The sequence below is a fragment of the Phalacrocorax aristotelis genome, chromosome 3 (genome assembly GCF_949628215.1).
Source record: "Phalacrocorax aristotelis chromosome 3, bGulAri2.1, whole genome shotgun sequence".
Lineage (NCBI taxonomy): Eukaryota > Metazoa > Chordata > Aves > Suliformes > Phalacrocoracidae > Phalacrocorax > Phalacrocorax aristotelis.
In genome coordinates, this window is record NC_134278.1 from 64,246,355 (window position 1) to 64,269,887 (window position 23,533).

At 39.2% G+C, this 23,533-nt stretch overlaps 1 protein-coding gene across 11 annotated transcripts in view; it reads right to left on the reverse strand.

Annotated features, from left to right (window-relative positions):
- The window catches only part of MAP7 (microtubule associated protein 7), a 123,085-nt gene that overhangs the window by 46,031 nt on the left and 53,521 nt on the right, over window positions 1-23,533 (reverse strand). For 10 of the 11 annotated variants that reach the window (XM_075087716.1, XM_075087718.1, XM_075087722.1 and 7 more), the window contains 2 exons: window positions 7,652-7,720; window positions 2,288-2,365 (listed from right to left, as the gene is read on the reverse strand). In XM_075087716.1, coding sequence (XP_074943817.1) covers window positions 2,288-2,365; window positions 7,652-7,720 — 147 coding nt within the window. The remainder of the gene's footprint in view (window positions 1-2,287; window positions 2,366-7,651; window positions 7,721-23,533) is intronic. The other variant, XM_075087719.1, reaches the window with a different exon arrangement.

Genomic DNA, 23,533 nt, shown 5'->3' on the forward strand with positions numbered 1-23,533 from the left:
CCATTATACCACAGTGAAAGGCACATCTATCCCAGCAGAGCGGAACTTGGAAAAAAAAAAAATTAAAACTTGAGAGTAAAAGGGTGAAAAAAACAGGTCTCAAATCAACCCTTCTATAACATCAGGATATTGCCCAATAAAGGAACATAATCCTCATTAAACTGGTACTCCACATGATCAAGAGAAGGGTCAAACAGCTTAATTTTCATGAAAAGATAATGTGATCTCCTGCAGTTCAAGTTGCTGAATGTGCAAAATGTAGTTGTTACAGACTACTACCAGCTCTACACTTACAGAACCAAACAACACTATCTTTTCTTTTGGCAGCAGAGAATAATTTCACTTGAAGTATGACTGAAATTCTCACCTTCTGCTTAAAAAGAAGCCTTTGCTAAACTTGATAGATACACTGAATCAAAGTGAGAGGAATTAAGTTTAAAGGCAACTCAATTCTATATATATAGATATTAAAAAATTCCTTCCTTCCTTCAGTTGCTTTACTGTTGCATGGCCGATGTCCCAGTATTAACAAAAATCAAACTCTAATTTTCAGTGAGACAGATTTATGTAATGACATTATACAACTTGTTGTTTAAGATAGACAGCTTAGGCATTTCTTTCCTATGGTTCACATGACATGAGTGACTGATTATCTAGGTTCTGCACTAAAAGAAAAGAGGCTTACATGCCATTGTAAAAATTATTGCTTTGCTGAACTGGAGGACAAATCTCAAGAGACAGCTCCTCAATCAATGTTAGAGGACAAATAAGTACCATGTGAATTCCAGTTTTCTTGTTAGTTCAAAATAATTCTTCATGCAAGAACACATAAAACATTCATACATCATGGGGACACGCAAAACTCTCCCATTTAGGAATGAAGCATTCCATGTCAACTAAAAAAACCCTACAGTTTGAAGTTGCTTTTAAAATACGTCACAAAAAATGATGCATTTCTCAACAGAATTCACATCCTTCCAGTAACAGATATTGATTTATCAATAGCTAGGAAAGTCAGAGTTCAGGAAAACTTAAAGGAAACATGTCTCTGCACTTGAATAAAGTGTTATTACTGCACAAGGATCAAACCTAAAAAAAGAATAAATTCAAGACATGGAAGTGTCATCTATAACAAATAAATTAAAATGGCTCAATACCTCCATTTACTCTGGAACCTGAAGAAACTAAGCCTATGCATACAATCAACCTCAATTCCAAGAGCAGCTTTTTAAGGATTAGCAAACATCCTGTCATGTTATCCCCTTCAGCAAGCCTAAACCAAAGTTTTCTTTTTCCCCTCCAAAACAACCCCAGTGATTCATGCACAGCTAGCACAATGTCATACGGTTCTGTGAAGAAGGAAGTATATTAATGCTATTAAGACCTAGATGGCACTAAATCATGGCTCTCCAGGTTAGGAAAAGCAGCATAACTCTGGCTGGAGTTATGATATAGTTCTATGAACTTACAGAAGCTAGAAAATGGAAATAAAGAACTTCTGTTTCTCAAGCCATGAGAACAACACAGCATCCAAAGAAATCAGGATAAACATGTAAAAAATAAGAGGAAATACTTGTGGCTCCCCAACCTCCCAATTGCCACAGAATGTTGTGGCAGCCAAACATAGAAGTAGTTCTCAGAAAGCCTTCAGTCTGGCTTCACATAATTCTATAATTCTCCCAGCACTACACTCAGTATACTGCCCATCACTAGCCTCTTGTTAAGTAACCTTCACCTTTCCTAATCACTTGAATAGTGCTATGCATGCTTATGCACAGGTAACATTTTATAAGCTATCGAGCATATCTATTGGACACCTACTAAAGGTTTACCTGACAAAAATCCAAGTTTATGTAGGAAAATTCAAACCATACATTGGCAACATATACTACAAATCTATTTTAAGGCAATAATGCATGCATTCAACATATTAAGAGGTCTAAACTTAATTGGTGAAAAAATTTAAAACTTGAAAATTCCGTTTACGTAAGTGAAGTTTCCTTGCATGATTTCAGAAATCAACCCATTTTTCATTCAGATTCACAAAGGTAAGTAATAGGTATGTGACGGGTATAGCAATGATATATCCCAAGATGTGCATGAATTAAAAGATCTACTTTAAAGATATAATAGTGTATTTAGAATGGCATTATTCCATACTTGGGAGCATCCAGCAAACTGATTGAGCTAAGAGCAAACTGTCAAAAACACTGGTGCAGATGATAGTCCATAAACTGCCCACCCTGCCCCCCCGCAAAATAGAAAACCAATATGGAATAGGCCTTACCTAGCTGTTTTTCTCGTTCTTCTCTCCGTTCTCTAGCAAGCCGTTGCCTGTCATCAACCTTTAGTATTGTTGGATGATCTGTAAATGGAGGGATGGGGAAAATATTAGGCATGTAGCATAAGATCAAATAGTACCATAAACAAGCTTTGGGGGGAATGACCATTGAACAACTCCACTAATTCTACTTTCAAAATAGATCATATTTCCAGAAATCCATCTTACGAAAAAAGCTAAAACAATTAAAAAAACATGAATGTATTCTAATTATCAAGAGGTAAGACACTCCCAAAGAATGGGCTAAGTTGTACCTCTGAATTCCAAAGAAGACTACTGCCTGTGAAAACCCAGGAAGTCGTCTTTTGTTTGTTTGCTTCCAAGCCTATAACTAATCAAGTGTTTAAGAGCATTCTGACAAGATACTGCCTATTATTCCATAACCTCTCTCCAAAACGCATCCACAAGAAATTCTATTATAACGCAGGACCCTTGTCCCACCAGTACTGCCTCAAAAGCCCCAATAAGCCCTGTTTCGAGACTGAAGAAGCTCAGTACCCAAGCAAAACAGGCTGGATCAAAACACTGTAGCAGTTCTGATTGAGCTTCTGAAGACAGCATGGTATTAATCTCCACAGGTATTTGTGTGCACGTGTTAAAAGCTCTGTTGAACATGTTAGTGCACCACATGCATGGACTGGTATAATACTAGTAAAGCAAGATGACAGGATCCTCAACTATCCTTGTAGATTATATGTTAGGTACATGATTTCTTTCAAAATATCTGCAACTGGCCACTTGGATCACAAGCAATAAGACTAAGAATAGTACGAAAAACCTGTGTCAGAGCCCAGGCTTGACTATAAAAATTCAGGCTTGCTTGGAAAAATATAATTTGCTCAGTGAGTTCTCTGGAAAACAAGAAAATGCTAAACAGCCAGCATCCTACTTCCAGCCTCAGCAGCGGAACTGTTCCAGACAAAAAAGGAACAAAATCCAGGCTGCCAATTCATCTCAGCATGCTGCCAAAACTAATTTCCTACTCATCCTTAGCCTGTTCTGTTAAACCTGGAAAGCTGGTCATTTTATCCGTTTTTCACTAGCACTGAAATGTCTGCTTTGAATAAAACACAAGTAAACAAAAAAAACCCCACAGAAAAATCAACAAGATTTCTAGGTACACAGAAATGGTCTGATTTCTTCTAGTATTGACGAGAACTCAGTTTTTAACTATTTCAAGATAAGGATACTGTTACCACGGAAATGCACATAAAAACAAGACAACAGATCCTTTTCACTATTCAGTGTGAATACACAAGTAAGCAATTTGTAAAAACATATAAAGTCAGCCCATTGTGTACAGACTGCATACCCGTGAAAAAAAAATTCCTGGCAAAACAATACAATGGATCATAAAAATGAGGTTGAAGATATTTGCAAAAATAAATCCCTGAAGTAAGGATTCTAGGCAGATTTTGAATAGTTATTTGAATTAGACAAAAAAATCAGTAATGCACAGTTTATACTATAACAGAAGTTTCTGCATCAGGATGACAGGATTTCTTGGATGAAAGATTTCATGCTTTCTTCATCCATGATTCAATGAATCAAATTCACTGACAACTAGCTTCAGTTTAATTATTCTTGAATTCTCATCAGTGAAAAAAAATATCATCTCAACAACAGTCAGAGACTACAGCCCCAGTTAATGGTGTTAACAGTGATTCAAAGTAAGAGCCGCAAGGAGAAAACCCACTGCGTAGTTGGTAGGAAGGACATTCAAACACAGTAGCCTCAATGAAAGGTGCAAAAAGTGAACATGTCACCAGCAAAGACAAAAGGTAATCCATCACCTAGTTAGGGATCAAACCTTTAATGTTGGTTGAATAGCACACAGTGCTGCTATGTATGAAACTATGCCTAACCATGCCATTGATTTGTCCAATGTATGGTGTAACTTAACATCGGGCTGATATTAGGAAGTGTGCTGACTTGCATGCAGTCTCTTCAGCATGCATACACAGGTCAAAAGGGTAATAATATTCCTTCTCTCTTGTGGCTGGCACATGAGATTCACAAAACATGAATTTCTGTAGCATGAGTAATTAGTGCTAGTGGAATAATGCACACCCAATACAAATTCCCCTAGAAAACAAGTATTCCCTTCAAGGGCTGTCAGCAAAATCAATGTAACATCGAGTTGACAGAGAAGGATAAGACTCTGGGGAATAATGTAAAATCCTCCTCCTTTCAGAATGTACTACTCTCCTTCCAGGTTTTTTCTGCTTTCTTGAGAGGAAGGATTTCCCTATCGGGGAGAAGCAGCAGTTCTTCAAAGAGGCAGGAGGGTTACATGGACAGGCAAACCGAAAAGGTCTCCCATAAGAATTCCTAATTATAAGCAATGGAAGGAATAAAATAAATTTTTAAAGCTGCTCTCTGCCATTCTTTTTGAACATATCCAATTATTTTTTCTATATCACACACCTGATAGTGTTCACACACACAGCCCCTCTCCCAACACCCCAAGATGTTAGAACAATCCTAAAGAATTCACATTAAGTTGCAGGCTATGCAGAGTTTGTGTCTTCAGTAACAAGCTATTCTGCATACATCTGGGAGCACAAAGGATTAAATCAATATTGGCACAAAGATGGGGAGAACATCTTTGTAGCAAACCAGCATTGCCTTTGCTCTGCTAGAAGCTGCAGCATAAGTTACTGGTGCAAATCTCACACTGTTAATTAAAATGTCTTTTCTAAGCCTTGAAAATGATCCCTCATAGTTTGGCTACAAGCCCAATTTCCAACAGTTGCATTCTGAATCCAGCTGATCTGCTGACACCCCCACTACATAGCTTCAGTAACTTCAAATTGTGGCAAAACAAGAAAGTTCACTGGGCCTGCTCCCCATTTTATCTCTCATGTTGCTTATTAACAACCCGCCAGGCAAATACCTGGGGGACTCGCATTTCTTCTTATTCAGTAGAAATACCAGGATGAATACACAAAGGTACTTTGTACTCTTTCTTGCTCATATTCGTCATTAGGCAATAGCTCTAAGTTGCTCCATGAGGAGATGGGAATAATGTAATTTGCACCAAATCCTGCTAGAAGTCTTCAATTCTTATGGAAATAATTGATACAGAGAACACTCCAGGAAGACCCACATACTGCTGTAGAATTTACGTTCTGGTTGTGATGCAATGCATGTGAACTCATGCTTAGCAACCTATTTCACAGCACTTACATAATGTACAAATGCTTAATATTATGCCCAAGCGGGATGTTTGGAGATTAAATAAGCCACAGCTCTATAAAGGGGAAGTTAATTTTGCACCTGTTGCTGGAAACAAAGCCTCTAAACTACATATGAAAACAATATTTTTCATAAACTTGCAACACTTACTATTAGTTCAAAGTTATTTTAAGAATTTACTAGCTCATTTAAAAGAGCTTAGAAGCCATGAATGGTATTTTGCACAATTTTAGCACTGAAGTGTCAGTTGGTTTTGGTACCTAATTATATCAGTATAAGGAAAATGCAAACTTTTCAACTTTTCTATATAATTAATACTCACTGAACTCATGCACGGCTGACATTTGTAGAAGTTCAGTTGTAGTTTTGCTAAATTAGTAATTGTCATATCCACGTAATATATGTAGCCAGTTTCTGGGGCTCAGCATGACTTCAGAAGTCAAGACTACTACTATTCTTCATTTGCATCTGTAATCCTCTCAATCTCTTCTCACAAACACCTGCTTCCCTTCTGCCCTTGACTCCTACGGTATAATTTCTTGTACTAAAAGAAACTAAAAGGGATACCAAGTGGAAGACAACAGCCAGTTTACATGTTAGTTCACGGGGATGCTGCCGAGAGAAAGAAATGTAAGGCACAGCACTATCTGAAAAGATGCACTGCTTGGACCTCAAACTCTCTTCCATTTGCCTAGCTCCCTTTGCACTGCCATGCACACATTCAGTGTTGCCTTGGACTCCTAATATTTGTTCAGCCTGTAGACATCTTCCAGACAATGACAACATTGTTTATAGTGACAGCTGTCACTCTGACTGCAAACTCTTTTGTGTCAGTGTTTTGGTTAAAAACCAAATTAATATGCAGTCTAAAGAAAAAATGACAACCACCACTACCCCGAAAAAAACAAAAACCAGAACCACCAACTCTCAGGAATTCTCTCTTCAACACAGATGCTCACCGGCTTGGTGCAGAGCTAAACTCCACACACACACATATCTGTGCCCTCCCTCTCCCGCCCCAGGAATCTTATGTTCCTTCTACACATCAGTATATATGAAGATAACATAGGAGCCGCTAGGACACCCTCCTGAGAAACAAAAAACTGGGATTAAACTACTGCAGGATAAAGTGGATATTGAACACTGTCCCAACCCCAAGAGTTCTGTTTTTGCTGTGGAAGGGGGTAATGTTATCCCCATTCTCTCCTCTTTTTCCCATTGCCTCTCTGGTTGAGAGCAGCCATGAACCCTGCACTTCGCGCTGCACCCAGAGCCACGTGGCAGAGCACGCAAAGTGTGATCTGAACACAGACAGCACTGGGATTGCTTCTCTCTGGGGAGGTAGGCCAAGAGGTACCTGGTTTGGGGATAGAGAAGAACCTGTCAGTACAAAACAGCCACTGAGCTGGCAGGCTGTCAAGGAGCTGAAACATGGGTGCTTACAGTGTGCCTAGACCTCTGCAACATAAGCACCTATGCTTTCTTAGGCATTTATACAAGTTCATAATTAATTTCGTACTTTAAGCTTGGGTACCTGAATTGCAACACAGGCAGAATTCTGATATTTAGGCACTGCTCTTTATCTTGGTCTAATCATGCAAGTGTAACAATCTCATGGCATCACAGATTACATTAAGCATTTTAGTACGTAGAGTTTCAACTGTGTAAGCGAACAGTGAATTAAATCCGCACGATGTACCAGTCAGGTATGGTGAAGTAACAACAAACACCTGCCCACTGCATAGATTATATTACAGAATATGGCATGCTTTGAGACAAGTCAAGAAATGTTTTCACAGAAGCATATTTACATAAAGCTATAAATCCTTGGCTACAGCAGATAATTTTCATGCAAGCATAGATACAAGTATAGTGGCTTCTGTTGCCTTATCTCTCTTCCCAACCCTCGTTCTTAAACAGCACTAAAAGTAGATTTTTTTTCACTTTTGCTTCTTTGCAAACAGTCAGAGACTCCAACCTATCTAAATACCAATACCAGTTTTGACTGAAACAGTACAAGAGGTATAGAAGCATAAAAGGTTTTAGACGTTCCTAGTTTTCATACCATTGAAGCAAACAAACATTACGTGAAGCATGGAATGGCTGGCATACCTGGTTTAGTTCCGGTGTTGCTTTGTCCTGAAGCGACTTTCTTGTCTTGTATTTTAGAACTTTCAGCTGCTAAAATAAGAAAGAAAAGGAAAGAAATTAATTAACCATATTACTAAACAACAGTCAAACCACTCTATAATGCAACTTAAATATTGCTGAATTCCCTTTAAAACAAGATCGTTCTACAATACCATTTTAATATTCTACAGCATTTTGCTTAGAAAAAACCCTGAAGGTTACACAAAAAACATCGAAGCCACAATACAAGTTCCTCATTCAAGTTGAGGAAAGAGCCACAAGAAGTTTCCATTTTAATAATATTATTTTTAATAAGGTGTATGCTTTTTCTCCATGCTATGCTACTGCTATACATGCAGGCAATTTTTCCTCTTCCTTCTCAGTGATGCTTTGGAAACCACTACTTCCAAAGAACAGCAGCCTTTAATTTTTTGTCTTTTAATTCCCCTTGGAGGAAGCTGGATTAATCACACTGATAAGAATAACAGAATGAAACTGCAGAGTAACTTTGAAGAAGCAAACATTCAAACACATTGCAATGTTTGGATGTAATGAGGAAACTGCGTTGCTAAAGATGACTTGTAAATCCTAGGTTTCTAAAGCTATGGTACAAGATGCTAGTAAAGAATTCATAGTGCCCCTACAAATTACTAACACATTCATTATCCAGAACTGAAAATGGGACGATTTGTGACCTGAATGAAACCTAACAGAGAAGAGATTCCCATTACTTTCAAAAGACTTGATCAGGCCCTGTCAGTCTAGAAACATACTTCTGTAACTCTGAACACCCTTTCAACAACCGTTCAAAAAGAAAAACCAAAAGATTCATTATCACACTTCAAATCACAACTATATCCTTGGCTCAGCATCTATTTAATTAAAAGCCAAGCCAGGAAAGTAGATGCTGGATTTTCTCATCTTACAACTCATCTTAGTGTCCAGCAGCTCCACTATAGGAGTGTTTGAGACCAGAACACTGCAATCTGGCAAGAGTCTAAAGACAGTCAGAATTCTAAGAACTCTTGCACAAACAGCTTGAAAGTATTGGCAAGCAAGGACAAAAAGCAGCTATATCAATAAAGCTTAGGGGTGGAAAAAGAAAATCCAATTAATTGAAATTAAAATATCACTAGAAATGAAAGTTGGAAAAAACTGATTATTCTAGCTTTTAAAGCTAAACAGACATTACTGTGTTAGATCCACCTTAGAAAACATAATTTTAAAAGTTTTTTTCAGAAAGCTCCAAGCAATTTCCTATGCTTGTCAGCTTTAACAATATACACTCAGGCCTCAGTGAATTCATTCCCTACATAGCCTGACGAAAGTCTGTTTCCCCTTTACCTTCTTCCAGAAGCATGGTTCAAGATGAACATAAAGGACAAAAGGTAGCAGGAGGAACCCATGTGATACTTACTGCACCTTTTTTGCCAGGGAGGGGTGGGGTGGGATAGGTTGTGGGGTGGAGGGGTGGCACTTGAAGGATAGCATTGATCAAATGTTCATTCTTCAAGTCAATGGTTTGCCAAAAGCAGTTTTCAAAAAAGAAAAAAAAAATCCCATCATCTCACAAGAAAAAAAGTGTGAAATTTTAAATAATTGTCAGGACACTCCCCTCCCTGACAACCAGCTTAAGTCTCTTGTGATCGATAGAAGTAACTACCGTTGAACCAAACAAATACTGATTCCAAATCACAGTAAGTATTGTCGCACCTTAAAGGCAGCCCAACAAAAAAATTTTAGTATTTTACCATTTTAAAGGCCTCATACAAAGGATTAGTTTCATGTATAGATAGATGCCCTGATCTTTGGCAAGATAGTCTGAGCAACACTGAACACGTGCACCTCCAAGCTTTGTAGGATCTACCATTATCAAAACCCATACTTTTTCCTCTCAGCATTCCACATGGGTTGTACTAAGCCTGAAAAAAAGAAGTGGTTTATTCACCAGAGTAAGTAGTAACATATAGTTTAAATGCACTATCTTAACTTGGGGAGAGGTAAAACAGACTTTCCTCCTGCCTGAATCAGCTATTTAAAACATTCTCAGAAGTCGTCCTGCTGTAATACATGGAGAACCTACATCATGATTCCCATCAGTCTGGCCTTGAGCATCATATAGAAGGGGAAACTGTTATAAAATAGTAAAAGATATTGTTTCTGAGCATTATTGAGAGCACTGATGTTCTAATAGCTTCAGCACAAGTTTCTTTGCATCTTTCATACAGCGCACACACATTATTTTCTTCAAACATTGGACCATGGAATTATGCAGTACTTCATTAACCTCAAAAGAATGGTTTAAAAGCCATCCAGATAATACACTTGTAACAGAGCCTAGGTACACAGAGGAATATTTTTTTGTTCCATATTTCCTCTTGTCTGACATTTCCTTGGAATGTTTTGTGACACAGTTTGAGTACACATCCATACCCCCAATCATATGACAAGTGATGAAGAAAAGAACAGATGGCACAATCATGAATTTTGATGATGCTGGATATCAAATAAGAATTGGCTCAAGTATTTAGTAACTACCGTATGTGCACTCCCACATAAAATACCTCTTGCTCTAAGATACAAACAGATTAATCAGACAACTAAACATCTACAATCCAAACCTAAATATTGACAACACTGATTCCAGCAAGACTCTGTAACCTAACACATGCCAGGAGAGACATCATTCAACTACCTAATACTTGCTCTGCTTCTTATCTTAAACCACTATCTTTACATGGAAGGAATAAAAGTTACATAAAGAAGCATTAGAAATAAGAGGATATTTTTCTGTGAAGCATTCTGGAAACCTGAAAGGCTGAAGACAGCTCAAAGTGGGGCTGCATTGAGTAGGCCATGCCCAGCTGGATTTTTAATATCTCTAAGGATGGAGACTCCACAACTGCTCTAAGCAACCTCTGCTAGTCTGACTACCCTTCATAGTAAACAAGTTTTCCTTATGTCTGAATGGTATTTCCCGAGTTTGTTTTGTGTCCATCATCTCCTGTCTTGTGACTGTGTGCCATGAAGGAGTCCAACTCTGTCTTTTATTTCACCCCATCAAGTATTTTCTGGTATGTGGTTCCTCAGGTGTTTGGTGGTGTAGGGGTTTTTTTCAGGTTTTTTGTTTGTTTGTTTTATTTTGTTTGGATTGCTTTTTTTTGTCCTTCCGTCTGGCGTTTTTGATGTTGAACTAAAACGCTAAGTGATTTGCCCAGAGCCACACAAGAACCGCACTGCCAATCCATCCCAAATGAAGGGAAATCATAGGGGTAAAACTCCACCCCAGCCTTCCATTAATGGGAAAAGCTGTAAAGAGCCACAACACTTTGCAAGGACCTGTTTCAGTGAACAGTCTTCCAACAGCCATCCACAAATGAACTCTCCAAACCAGGAGGCTCTGGTCAGTTATTAAACTTTTCTCTTTGGCCTTCCTCCCCAGGTCAGGTGTTATCTAACATCTGTCCTCTTGGATGACACTTTCAGATAAGAAAATCAGATGAAAGGCAGTGCCACAATGGCTTAAAAATATGTGACTTTACCTACCTATCGAGTGTGTGGATTTCAGAGACCGCATAGAAATCATCCACTGATTGAAGCACTGGCAGAATCAAAACCTTGGTTTTTTTCTGAACACATCAGTGCAACACTATTATTGTGCTTGGAAGTGGCTACACACACACCCCGCCCCATTTTTTAAAGGTAAAAGTATATATTTTAAAGTAATTTTAAAATTGAACTGGATTACCCATCTTCAGCTATTCCTGTTAAAGTGCTCAGTGACTGGGTAGCAACTGATGGTGATCAGAGCAATCCTTACACCAGGTCAATGCTCTGACTTAGTCCTTTTATTGGCTAAAGCAATATCCCTACTAATATATAATTACAACTATGCTCAACATTATCTAACATGTCATCCAAAGTCACTGATGTAAAAACCTGCAGCAGCTTACTACAGGTTAGTGAAACTCCAGTTTGCCATGAGATAAGCTTTGATAGAGCTACTTCAAACGTGTGGAATTATCTGCTCCAGATGCCAGAAATATGGATTTCTTAAAATCAAATACTTTCTCCCCTCAATTTTCAATGAGTTTTCCCTCCCTCCTTTCACCACATGCCTCTCCTCTAGTGTTAGTTACACAGGCCTGCATGAAATGCTTAACTCCAAATGTGTTAAGGTAAATTTAACTAAGCAATAAAAGCCCAGACATAATAAAAATGTATGTCTATCAGATGATTATGTGCTACCGATAACTGCTTAAAAAAGGATAAAGCAGTATAGAACTTCCATTTTAAGGCAGCTTTTGGGGACTAAAATCAAGCGTGAAACAACACTGAACATTACGTTCCTCTGGCGATACAAGTTAAATACCTCAGTTAAAATGGATTTTGTGTTGCCTAAATACCTAAGCATATATTTGATACCAAGTACCTAACTGAATTACAGAAAACAATAGAAAGAATCCAAACTAAGTTACCATATCATACCTTCATTTTGTAGTAGTAATGTCCCATGTTAAACTTTATTACTTTAGGTCATATACTTGTGAATTTAGAGGTAGTTATATCTGCAAAATAAACTGGAGGCCAACATCACCAGAGCAACATGAAGGATTCTGCTGCCACCCTAATATGTCCACTACATTATTATATTTTGGTCTTTTAAGGATGTAGCATGGTCTATAAGACGTCCCTGAGTGGGAAGCAAGACATACTTAGCTCCTCTCTCTCAGCTCTGCTATTACTGTATGGCATAGTATGAAACTGAAAACTAGCCCTCAGTTTCTCTATCTGGAAGGAGGGAATAAAGGAAGGGGAGAAAAAAAAAAAGGAGATGTACTACTACTAAATACATGCACATTTGTAAACACTAAGCTCCGAAGTAAAAACAGTTGCTGCACAGATTTCATTATTTAAATGTTCAGAGGCAGAGCTGAAAGGGATGCATAAGGCTGACCAGTGCTAGGGAGGATCTCTGTATGTTCAGCTTTTAGTTTTACCTTGACCGAAGGCAAATGCAAAACTGGCAGGTTACTCCTAGAAAAGCAGTTTTGTGATGGAAATTAATTCTATTTACAGAACTGTGATCAGTTCTGGTATGTCTATATGTTCACATTCAGACAGGTTTAATTGATGCTTCTATTACCTGGTAAGAATGGCCAAGCTCTAGGACTGATGAGCAATTTCATATAGGATGTCAATTTACCCCATTTCTCATATAGCCATTGTAATTACACTCAATCACTTCCCACAGCGGCTAAGATTCCCTGACCCAAGTACCTGTACCAAAGCCTACTTTCTAAAAGAGGAAAAAGACCATTTTATAAGAGCAAGTAGTACTTAAAAAAAGCTGTTCCATGATCAGCATCTGTCAGATAGACTGTAAGGTTATTAAAGGTATTTTTTCTAACGTATTCCTCTTGAAGTAGAGAAGGCAGCCGCCCTCAGCTTCTCCAGAGAAGGTCTGCGTGAGCAGAAATAGGAATTACTAGCAGTGGGAAACAAAACAAGCGCTAAGAGAAATTCTGAGTTAAAAGATGCAAAACTGAGGGCAAGTCTCATAGGAAACCTTGAAAAAGGAGGAAAACTATAAGCTTTTAGTAATTCTTTACCTGCCAGGCAAGCTCTGGTCAAAGGAGACTGGCCTGGGAGACTAAGCAAGACAGCACACCCAATGGGAAAAGCCTGACAGAAGCACAGCCCCTGGGAGGGCGCCCTGGAAAGCAGGAGGAACATTCCACCAGACGCTGTAAAAAACCACAGAATACCAATGAAACACTTCCCAGCTCAGTGTCACACCAGCCTTTTGACAGGCTCTTAAAACAAACAAACAAACAAACAATCCCAGAAGAGCAGTGCCCATTACAAGGATTCGCTCTTCAGACCGAGGCAAATCAAATACATGTTTGCACAACAGGAACCAGCTACCCACAGTGAGGTGAATGGCAAATCACAACCCCCACAGCAAGGCTGGAGACCTAGAAAAATGTTAAGCTCTGTTCAGGTGAGGGAGGACATCAGGCATAGGACAGAGGGAGCTGTACTACTGGGTCTCCACTAACAGAAGTGGAATCTTCAACAGATGAAATGCAGTGGAAAAAGACGCTTGGGTACCACAAGCAAAAGACGGTGCTCAGACCTGTGTCAGGGTCAGGACATGCACAGCAGCCCCAGCAGAACTGTACCCTAGCAAACAGCTGAAAAGGGGAACCGTACAAGGGCTGCACAACCATGGATGACAGCACAGGTAAGCCTGAGGCATGCATGCAGACAGCTATGTCTGCCTGACAGTTCGGATATGCTTCTGGGTAAAGGGTGCACTGAGCAGTGAAGAGGAGATACCACCTTCCAGTTTCTTGCTCTAATTCCACAAGTGAGACAGAAGTGTTGAAAACAGCCAGGGGAAAAAGAAATAGCTGGAACAGAGGAGGAGGGACTAAAGGAAAAAGAAGGGGGGGGGGGAAATAATCTAACTTTTCTGTCCCTGCCACTTGTTGGATAAAGCCCCAGTTAGACCAAACAGCTACCTAACCTTCAAGGAGTGCCAAGGGGTACGCGTTGGGAGATCATTGCGCAAAGGCATCAGAAGTAGCAACTGGAACAAACGAGTGCCTCAGTCAAAGTGTTGCCAGTGTGTAGCAAAGGAAATCCAGCATTAAACTGGGAACTTCAGAACAGAGTTAATTGAGGCCTGCTACATTCTTTACTCTTTAGCATCCAATGCCACTAATTCCAATCACTTCCTTAGGAACATTGCTCCAAAAAAACCCAAAAAACCCACTCTTTAGTTCACATGCTTATTTTATGAGCATCTTACACCTGATAAGCACAATGTAAAAATGCATAGTTTGGACTATTCAGAATTAAGCAGAGAACAGAGCCTTCTAGGACTCTATAAGCAAGAATGAAGAAGTTGAGGCTACTCTAGGCAGTTTTACCCAGCCATTGGAAAGAGCAGCTGCCTAGCACATCAATAAATCAGAAGTATTGCTGTGCTGGGTGGACTGTGTTGAAAGAACAGATACTGGTCAGAGCTGACAAAGTTTTAGCTTAAATGCAGAACCACATTAAGACCAAAATCCTGAATACCTGACTTGGAATAAGAGTCTGAGCATTCAGCAATTGGCTCTACTATTCTAAAACAGCAGCACTGAACTTTAAGACTAAAGAGTAAGTGCAGGTGTTAAATTCTCTCTAATGGCAAAACTGGAGTGTTTGTCCTACTAACAAATTCATGTGAGCGATGATCCAGGGGCTGGATACAGGAAAACCAGAAGTTCCACATGAATAAAAGCCTTCCCACTGCTTGTGACTTTTGCCTCTTCTTACATCCACTGATTATGAATAAGACTTTGGTACTTTGTACACATGTAAAGGCTACTCTCCATATTTACAGTACAATATATATTGCAAATCTTTAGCATTTCTTATTGTTTGTATTATCAGTAGTGTCCGTACATATACTTACACAAACAGTACACTAAATAATATTTTAGCACCATTTATTGCTCTAGAGTTAAGTACTGCATTTATTCCAGAGTTGTACTCCATATTTATCTTTCACTTGTTAAAATTGGAACCTTGGGAGCAAAGGACAGTAAACTCTCCAGAGATAAATAGGTCTTAAAGTCCTATAGCTGGCCAAAAATTACCAAGATGCATGCAGCTCAGCTGATAAGATAAAAAGGTGAAAAGCCGGCAGCAGGATGCCTAATATTAAAACCTTCAGAGTAAGTCAGGACAAAGCTAAGATCTGCTCTCCTCTTCAGAAATGGGGGAGGCAATAAGTATTTAAAAATACATTAAAAAAAAAACCACCCACATGCACACTTGTTGAAGACTATAGTTTTCACAAAATCCATTTAATAACAACCCTGAAGCTACCCCCTGAGAAGAGCTTGGGGAGAAGTGGCCTGGCAATCTGTTCCAGCATATCTGGAGACAATGTTTTCTGGTATTGCTGCACTGTACTGGAAGCTGGACTGACCTTGGACAGACCAACTTCCATATGCTGCTTTACCAGCTGTGTCTCAGCTGAACACTGAGTCAAGGCTAGTCGTTGCTTTCATGTATCCCCTGTGTGAGCATGCTCTGGACCCCTAGTCTTGTTCAGGACCTGATGTGCTTTTCCATAAGATTATTATTATAAAACAGTGCTTTGGGTGTACCAAAATTACACTGCTACTAGCGCTAGCTTTGCTTTTGTAAGCTCTCATGCACATATACTTAACAGTTATCGAAGTAAAGTCCTTCAAAACAAGATAGCAAGAAAATGCTTCCTTTCAACTAACACATGCTACAATATGACCCTGCTGAGAAGCATGGAGGTGGATTAAGCAAAGACCTCCAAACAAAAGCTTGAACACAAAACCATACCATCTCCTTTTCTCATCACAAATTTATTTGTACATAACTGGTCAGAACAGCTGTGTCTGAGATGATGCTCTGACACTTGGACGGTGCAGGAACACAGGAAATTAAGCATCTGCATTTCATTCACAAACATCTCCTTTTCTCCTCCTCTACAACAATAACTTGAAACTTCCCTTCCCTGCAAGAAGTAATAAATGGTGGCTTGTGGGTTGCTGCTGGCCTCCAATGAACAAGTAGCCTTCCAGCAGTCAGCTCTTAGACCATTCTGAAGCAAACTTCACCCTTTAAAAATCATGCTGCAAATCCCTTCCTATGCAGCAGAAGTGCTGTCCTGGTAGCCACAGACGCTCCCTGAGTAAGAAACCCCTGCTCTCAGTCACTACAGACAAATAGCTTCCTGGTGCCTCCAGGAAGACTGAGAGATGGGTTCAGCAGGGAGCTCAGAGCAGTGCTGGGGGTGAGCTCAGAAATCAAGACCTTTTTAGCACAACTGAATGGGAAAGCAAGGGAAATATCTGGGGATGGGAGGACTGAGTGATAGGTTGCAGGAGGGACAAGGAGAGAATGAGAAGATTCTGGTAAGAAGGAGGACCTGTGTGATGTTAACTTGCATTTTGCAGCAGCTTGGTCACAAGAGATGTGAGCTTTTTAGGGAAGGAGAGAACCAAGGCGCTGATGATGTGCTGGCTTTCTTTCAGGTTAATGCTTTGGGGAACAGCAAGCAGATAGGAACAGAACCAAAGCATCAGGATGAAAAATCTATGCTCTACACACTTACTGTCAAGCCCCCTCCACTCCACCCCAAAAAAAAAGCCAAGCCCTCTTAAAAGCCCAGGTGCAGATGGTTCATAGAGAGACACTGGAAAGATTTCCCTAGAGCTAACACTTCAGAAGAAAAACAGAAACACATCCAAACCAAACACTCTTAGACTTCTTAATTTAAATGCTTCAGAAAACTCTTAGCAGAATGGGTATGTTTATACTATTAGAGCTCCAGTCAAAATCCTTTTGTAACAAAACTTTCTAATTAGCAACGCTAAAAAAGTTATTTTAAAAAAGGATTTACAAGGTTTTCCCATTACTATAGCAGTGATGCAGCAAGAACTGCTACGCGTGTGAATTCTTGAAAAGGTGTAGATCTGATGCATTCCAGTGATTTAATACTAAGATCTAGAGTTCCATTTTGAAAGAATAAAGAGATGTGCCTAATTTTGGTTAGGCATTACCACTTAAATTCTCTTGTTAAGGGAAGTAGGTCAAAGGATCTGTTGAGGAAACTAGGGTGAAGCAAAGGGTACTTGCAGACTATAGAGCAGCTTGCTATTTTTAGTGCAGGTAATACAACTCTTCACAATTTCAGATATAAGTTTTTTGAAATTTCCACTGTTAGCAAATGGAAAATGCCTATTCTTTTAAAGTCTAAACATCAGTACTTATGTAGTACATTTGCAAGTAGAGGTTTGACTCAGAAGAGTGACAGAATATCTATATTTCATTTCAACTCACACAGTAAAGCAAAGCAAAGTTCATGCCTTAAACGCACCTACTAATTAATTTTACATTAAAATACTTCCAATTCTTAGAAGCCTGAGGCTGACATACATCTTTTCATACTTCCAACACTGTGGAACTCAGGGGTCTGGTTTGCAAATATTAAAAAATAAAGACACCAATCTGCAGTGACCATCCCAGTTCTTTTTGCTCTGGCACTTATCACAGTAGTCTACCATCAGAGTGGCCATACAAAGCACTGTTACTCATGTTCTTAATCTCTGGTGTCCTGGCTGAGCTAAGCAGAAATGAGAACTCCTAAGTAGTGGTGTTTATTACTCATGGAATAGTATAAGAGTTGCTTTTTTTTTTTTCAACATATTGTAGACTAGGAAGAAAAACAGATGATTTAAAACTGTCACAGCTAATTCAGCACTAAACTGTAAAACACTAAAAACAGAATCATGAATAGATGTCTTTGGAAACAATCCACAAACATAAAACTGGATGATGCAAATAACTACAGGGAAAGGGACACATTTTTAAAATCAAAATTGTGTAACTGCTCTATCGGGAGATGCATATTATAAAAGATTACTTTTGGCTGACTATGTTGGCTTTGAAAAGCACTGCATCCTAAAATATTAAATAATGTAGGAGAACATACCAAACTGAGTGCCTTTGGAGGGAGAGCTCTTATGCTGCTTACTCTCTTAAAGGTAATAAAAGGAACACAGTAACTGTAACAGCGTTTACAAAAAGCTGACACTCCAGATAATTATATTGCATCGTCTTACTGTAATATTAAACAATGATATTAAAGGATAAAAGGACCCCTGGAAAAAAGATCCCTGTTGCCTCCTAAAAAAGCCTGTGTTGTGAAGCTGGTTGTGTGGCTGACCAGAAGGCTGGCAAGCTTGGCCAGATACCGATGAGGCATACAAATGGAAGATTTTTAATTACACATCACTAAAATAAAAGCTGAAATGCCACCACCTCAGGGTACGCAGGGCAACCACAGTTCCAGACACCCAGCGTTGTGTAGTGTGCAGCCTGTCTTAAGCCATGTGCTCTTTAAAGACCAAAACTGGGCAACATGCTACCTGCAGTGATTTATTTGTGACCCTGTTGCTCAAGGGCAAAACACTTTCAGCCAAGGTGCAAGAGTACCAGATTTCTGACTGCTTCAGGCAGCATTTGCTACCATGGTGTCAGACAGATCCTCACATCCAGGATCTGTGTCAGTGTATTGTTGTAATAGTTGAGCATGGAAGGTCACCTCAGAGATTAAGAAATGGAGCACCTATACATTTTTCTAGATTAAAACACTTTTCTGGACTTCAACTAGAAAGCTTGCTCCAAACTACGATGCAATTCCTTTGAGTATTTTGAAGTCACAGTGAAGCTTACACCTACCACCGAGAACTGGAGAACTAGGCACAGACTGGCCTGCTTTCAATATCACACTGATCCCAAGGTCAGATTACTTGAACTGGGGAGAGCAATTTGAGTATTCATTATTTGATATCCTTGCTCAGAGAGCACAATGATCAAAGCATATTGCAGCCTTTGCATTCTACAAAAACACAGATAGCACCTGCAGTAAAGTGAATATGGGGGTGGAAAGAGGGGGAAAACAGACACTTTGCTATTTATTGCTCTGTTAAGCAATTTGATATTAAGATCTGAACACTTTTAAAAACAATGCAGTCTCTTTGGTCTCAGCTTTGCAACAAGAGAAGATAATGACTTCTCTCTCCAAAAGTAAAAAATAACATTAAGTAAAATATTCTTTTGATGCAATATATAGTTTTAACTACAATGAATGTCACAAAATAAACACTATCCAATTAATTTAAGAGACTTCCACAAGCTCCCAGACCAACACAGTGCTTTCTTCTTGCCAGCTCACTGACATACATAAGCCATCACATCCCTGCTGAACCCAGTGCACACCCATGCTTGCCCCTATGCTTTCAACTCTTCCCAAATTTGTTCAGGCTGCACTAGCCTGACAGGACTTAATGCTGTGTGCACTGAGGTTCATAGCTACCATCCCAGGGACTTCATGTTTAAGACCCAGAGCAGGTCTGTAATGGTGGTTCTTCTGTAGTAACATACTTATCATTCAAGAGCAAGGCACAGCTGTTTTTCTGTCTCACAGTAATTAATCCCTTTCTACAGTAATAGAGTGATCCTCTTGCCATATGGGGACATCCTCACATACACATACCATATTCAAGTGCAGGCTGAGTGTGCCCTGTGTAAGAACAAACACTTGTTATCTTCACTGACATCTCAGTCTGCTGATCTTTGCTCTTGACAGGCGAGGTTTAGACCATGGAAGCAAAGTGAGGTTTTAGAACGGCTTTTTTCTATCGGGAGCAAATTCAGATAGGTACTGGCTTTTGGACATTATACATAAAATACAGATTTCAGCAGCTTATTTTTCTGCTTTAATGACCTCCGTCTGCTGTGCACATAACTGCATGCATACTCTGAATGCTAGGCAGCTTCTAGCATTTCCCCCTGTCCCGCCCCCGGTCAAAAAGGGCTGCAAGTGCTTTAAAGAGGCATAAAACACTGCAAAAAATGAAGCAATAGGAACTGTGTAAGCAGAAGAAAGTTAGTTCAAAATCAGCACTATTCCGTTTCAAAGCCTTCTTTCTAGTGAAGCTACTCTGCATTGTCACCTTCCACAACCATGCAAGTAAGACCTACAGTAATACAGCTCTCCCACTGCATTATGTCTAGAACACATCCACCAGCTCCCTGACTTTCTGGGTACCCCCAAACATTTACTTTCCACAGAGCTTCTACTAGCCATTCAGCAGCTTTCACCGGATTCCAAGTTATTACTAGCCTGCCGCATAAAGGACAATTCCCTCACTTCCCACCCCTGTTAAAAAGACACCTACAATAAAGCTTAAGAGATTTCCATTACCCAAGAGCTCCTCTCCTCTGCTTTCAACTACTATAAACTCAGAATCACTCTATCTGCTGAACTAAGTGGATTGCTGGCCTCCATCCCATAATTGCTTAAAGCCATCTTCAGTCTCATCCTTTTGCTTCTATGAAATAAAAGGGTTGCAGGAGAAACTCTGTTGAATTACCTCATTTTGGAGAGAACAAACAGGGCCCCACTGCAAGAAGAAAAACAAGATAATTTCAACCTAAGCTTTCGATTTTGTGGGTATTTTCATTTTACAGTCAGCAATAACAGAAATATATTTGCAAAAACAGACAAGTGACTTGAGATTGAAAGTGTTTGACTCCCAAAGAAACCGCTTTCCACAAGCCCTAACAACTGCCTTTAGTGAGATCTTATCAATTCTTTTACACCAAAAAACCAGTAAAAAAAAAAGGATGTTCAACATGCAAGAAGGGAGGATGTGGAGAAAAAAAAAGTAGTAGTAATATTGTTTAACACTAAGTGTCTAAGGCATTTAGTGCTCCATGCAAAGGAGCATGGGGTAAGATTGACTATAATTGGCTATAGAAGCTGCAGAGATTTCTTCAATATGCAGATTCTTAAATAATGAACTACCATGACCTTGTTTACTAAAGAAAAAAGTTGATTGCCATGTGGGTTTCGTCTCCTGACTCACCACCCTGGGCTAAATCAGGTGGTGAAAGTAGGAGGGCCTTGTCAACACTGGGTTCCCACACAAGATCTCATCTTGGCTGAAAAGCCAGGTTAAGCATTACGCTGAGATAACTACACTGCTGCTTCTGGTACCTAATTATCTTAATACAACACCACATTAGGCCACTTAGATTTATGCCTGGGTCTTCCGCTGGGATTTCTCTTCCAAAGAGGTAAATTCTGGACCACCTACATCTTAATGGGACTAAGATAGGTAACACAGGTAACAATTTCACTGCTGCAGAGTTTCCTGGGCAAAGCTCTACAGATCACAAATTTTGCAGAGACATTGGAGTCCTCCTTCCAGCCTTAGAAAAATAAAACATGAGTAATGCCTGCCAGTCACTATAGCAACAACCACCTCTCAACTAAAGACAGCAGGGAAGATTCACAGAAGCTGCAGTTTGTTTATATAATGTACTCTGTGCAGACAATTATATCTGAAACAGTTAAAACTACAAAGATTGCATGCTGTTATTTAGCAGTTAAGTTCCTGGATGCATGCATTCAAGCCATTACTCTAATCAAGAGTACACTTGCCTGAGGAAAACAGGCAGTTTTCTGCAAGCCTGCCTATACCTTGCTAGAAGGGATGCTGTAACTAATGTGAGCAAGTGCAACACTCCATTTTCTAATTCTTCTCCTGTTCTTTATGTAAAAAGATATACCCTATTATTGTAAGCTAAATAAAACGAGCATTTAATGTGGTGCAAAACACATTCAGAAACAGTGAAGTAAAAAGGAATGTTTCCTACCATTGCTGGGCAGGGAACAAAGCTGATACACTGACTTAAGAAAATATATTTCTGTTGCATGACTTATCCTTAATCATGTCAATCACTGTCAAAAATGAGAACTGTGCCAGGAGTACAGTGTCATATTTAAGGAGGTACAAGACAAATATAGCTACTACCAGCCAAGAGCTCAACTAAATTCTCAAGACACCGTTTAATGGAAAACTTGTCTTTCAAAGTGATCGTCATAAGAAACTGGAAAATTCTATTTTCAACTCAGGGACTAGTTCTTTATTGTAATCTTTATTCCGATCTTTACTGATATCCAGCTGCCAGGGAACAGGACTTCCTAGGTGTAAGGTATTGCTTGGCATAAGGGCAGCAGACTAATAGATAATTAAATTACTGCATATGCAGAACTGAGGCTGCACAACCAACCTTGATTGATTGTGAGCTCCATGTCTTTGGAAAAACCATATAAATAAATATGTGTTTAGAAAGGCAAAGTTATATATTTTAATAGGAAGATACTCACATACAATCTTTAAATAACACTAACATTTAAAGTCTCTTTAATACGAACACATGAAATGGTTACTAAAGCTCTTTGGCCTTCATGTTATAAGAATAATTTATCACTTCAGGTACACTAGCAAAACCAAAGTGATTTTTCCTCAGGTTCTTTCTGGGATCTTAGGCTGAGTGTCACACTACTAAAAAGTGGAGCTTACCTTCATATGCTCCCACCCCTCCACCATGTGCATAATAGGCTTTTTCAAAAACATCAAACACTTTCTCTATAGGATCTCCATGGGCTGTTGATTTCTGTTAGACACAGCCACAGACTATTCTACTGACAGCACAAACATTTGCCCTGAGTCCAGTACTTTGCTAGCTCTTTATACATCATAAAAAGCATAAATCACTAAGTCCACGCAGGTTTTCTTTTAGTTCTTTAAACATTGGCGTCACTGGCTTTCCAAGCACTTGCTTGTTAGCTGTTCTTGTTGATTGCATTGCCTGACTGCCATAATTTGCAGCTCTTAGCCTTTGGAGACATACATTTCATTTTTTTCCCCCCTCCATTCTTCATGAAACCTTTCGTCTCTGACTGACTAGCTTTCATTTTAAGCATGTTTCCTGATTTCAAAACAAGTCTGAGAGGACCCAGCCATATTCAGGTGTTAACAACCCCTAGAAATTAAGCCTTCTAGAGAAATAACATATGCAAAAATGGGTTGCTCAGAAAATAAAAACTACCATTTCTTAGTCTACTTTAAAAGAAGCAACAAAAATCTCACTTTACCTCATCCCATTGCTTTTAGTCTGATATATATATATACAGGTAGCCTGTCTATCCATCAAATCAAAGAGGGTGTTTAAAAGTATTATGGGCATTGTATCTGGTGCCTCAGTTACCTGCGGAAATTCCGTCTTGGTGCTGATGGATTATGTCTAACACAGAGAACAAAGAATAGGGTGTTAAACTTGTTGCTTTGTTCTTCAGATCTCATTTTTTATTGTTTTATAAGGATATGACAGAATAGGTAATGTAAAACATCTAAGCATGCATCATGCTGCAATTAAAGTTTTAAGTATTCAAGAATAAAAAACAAACCC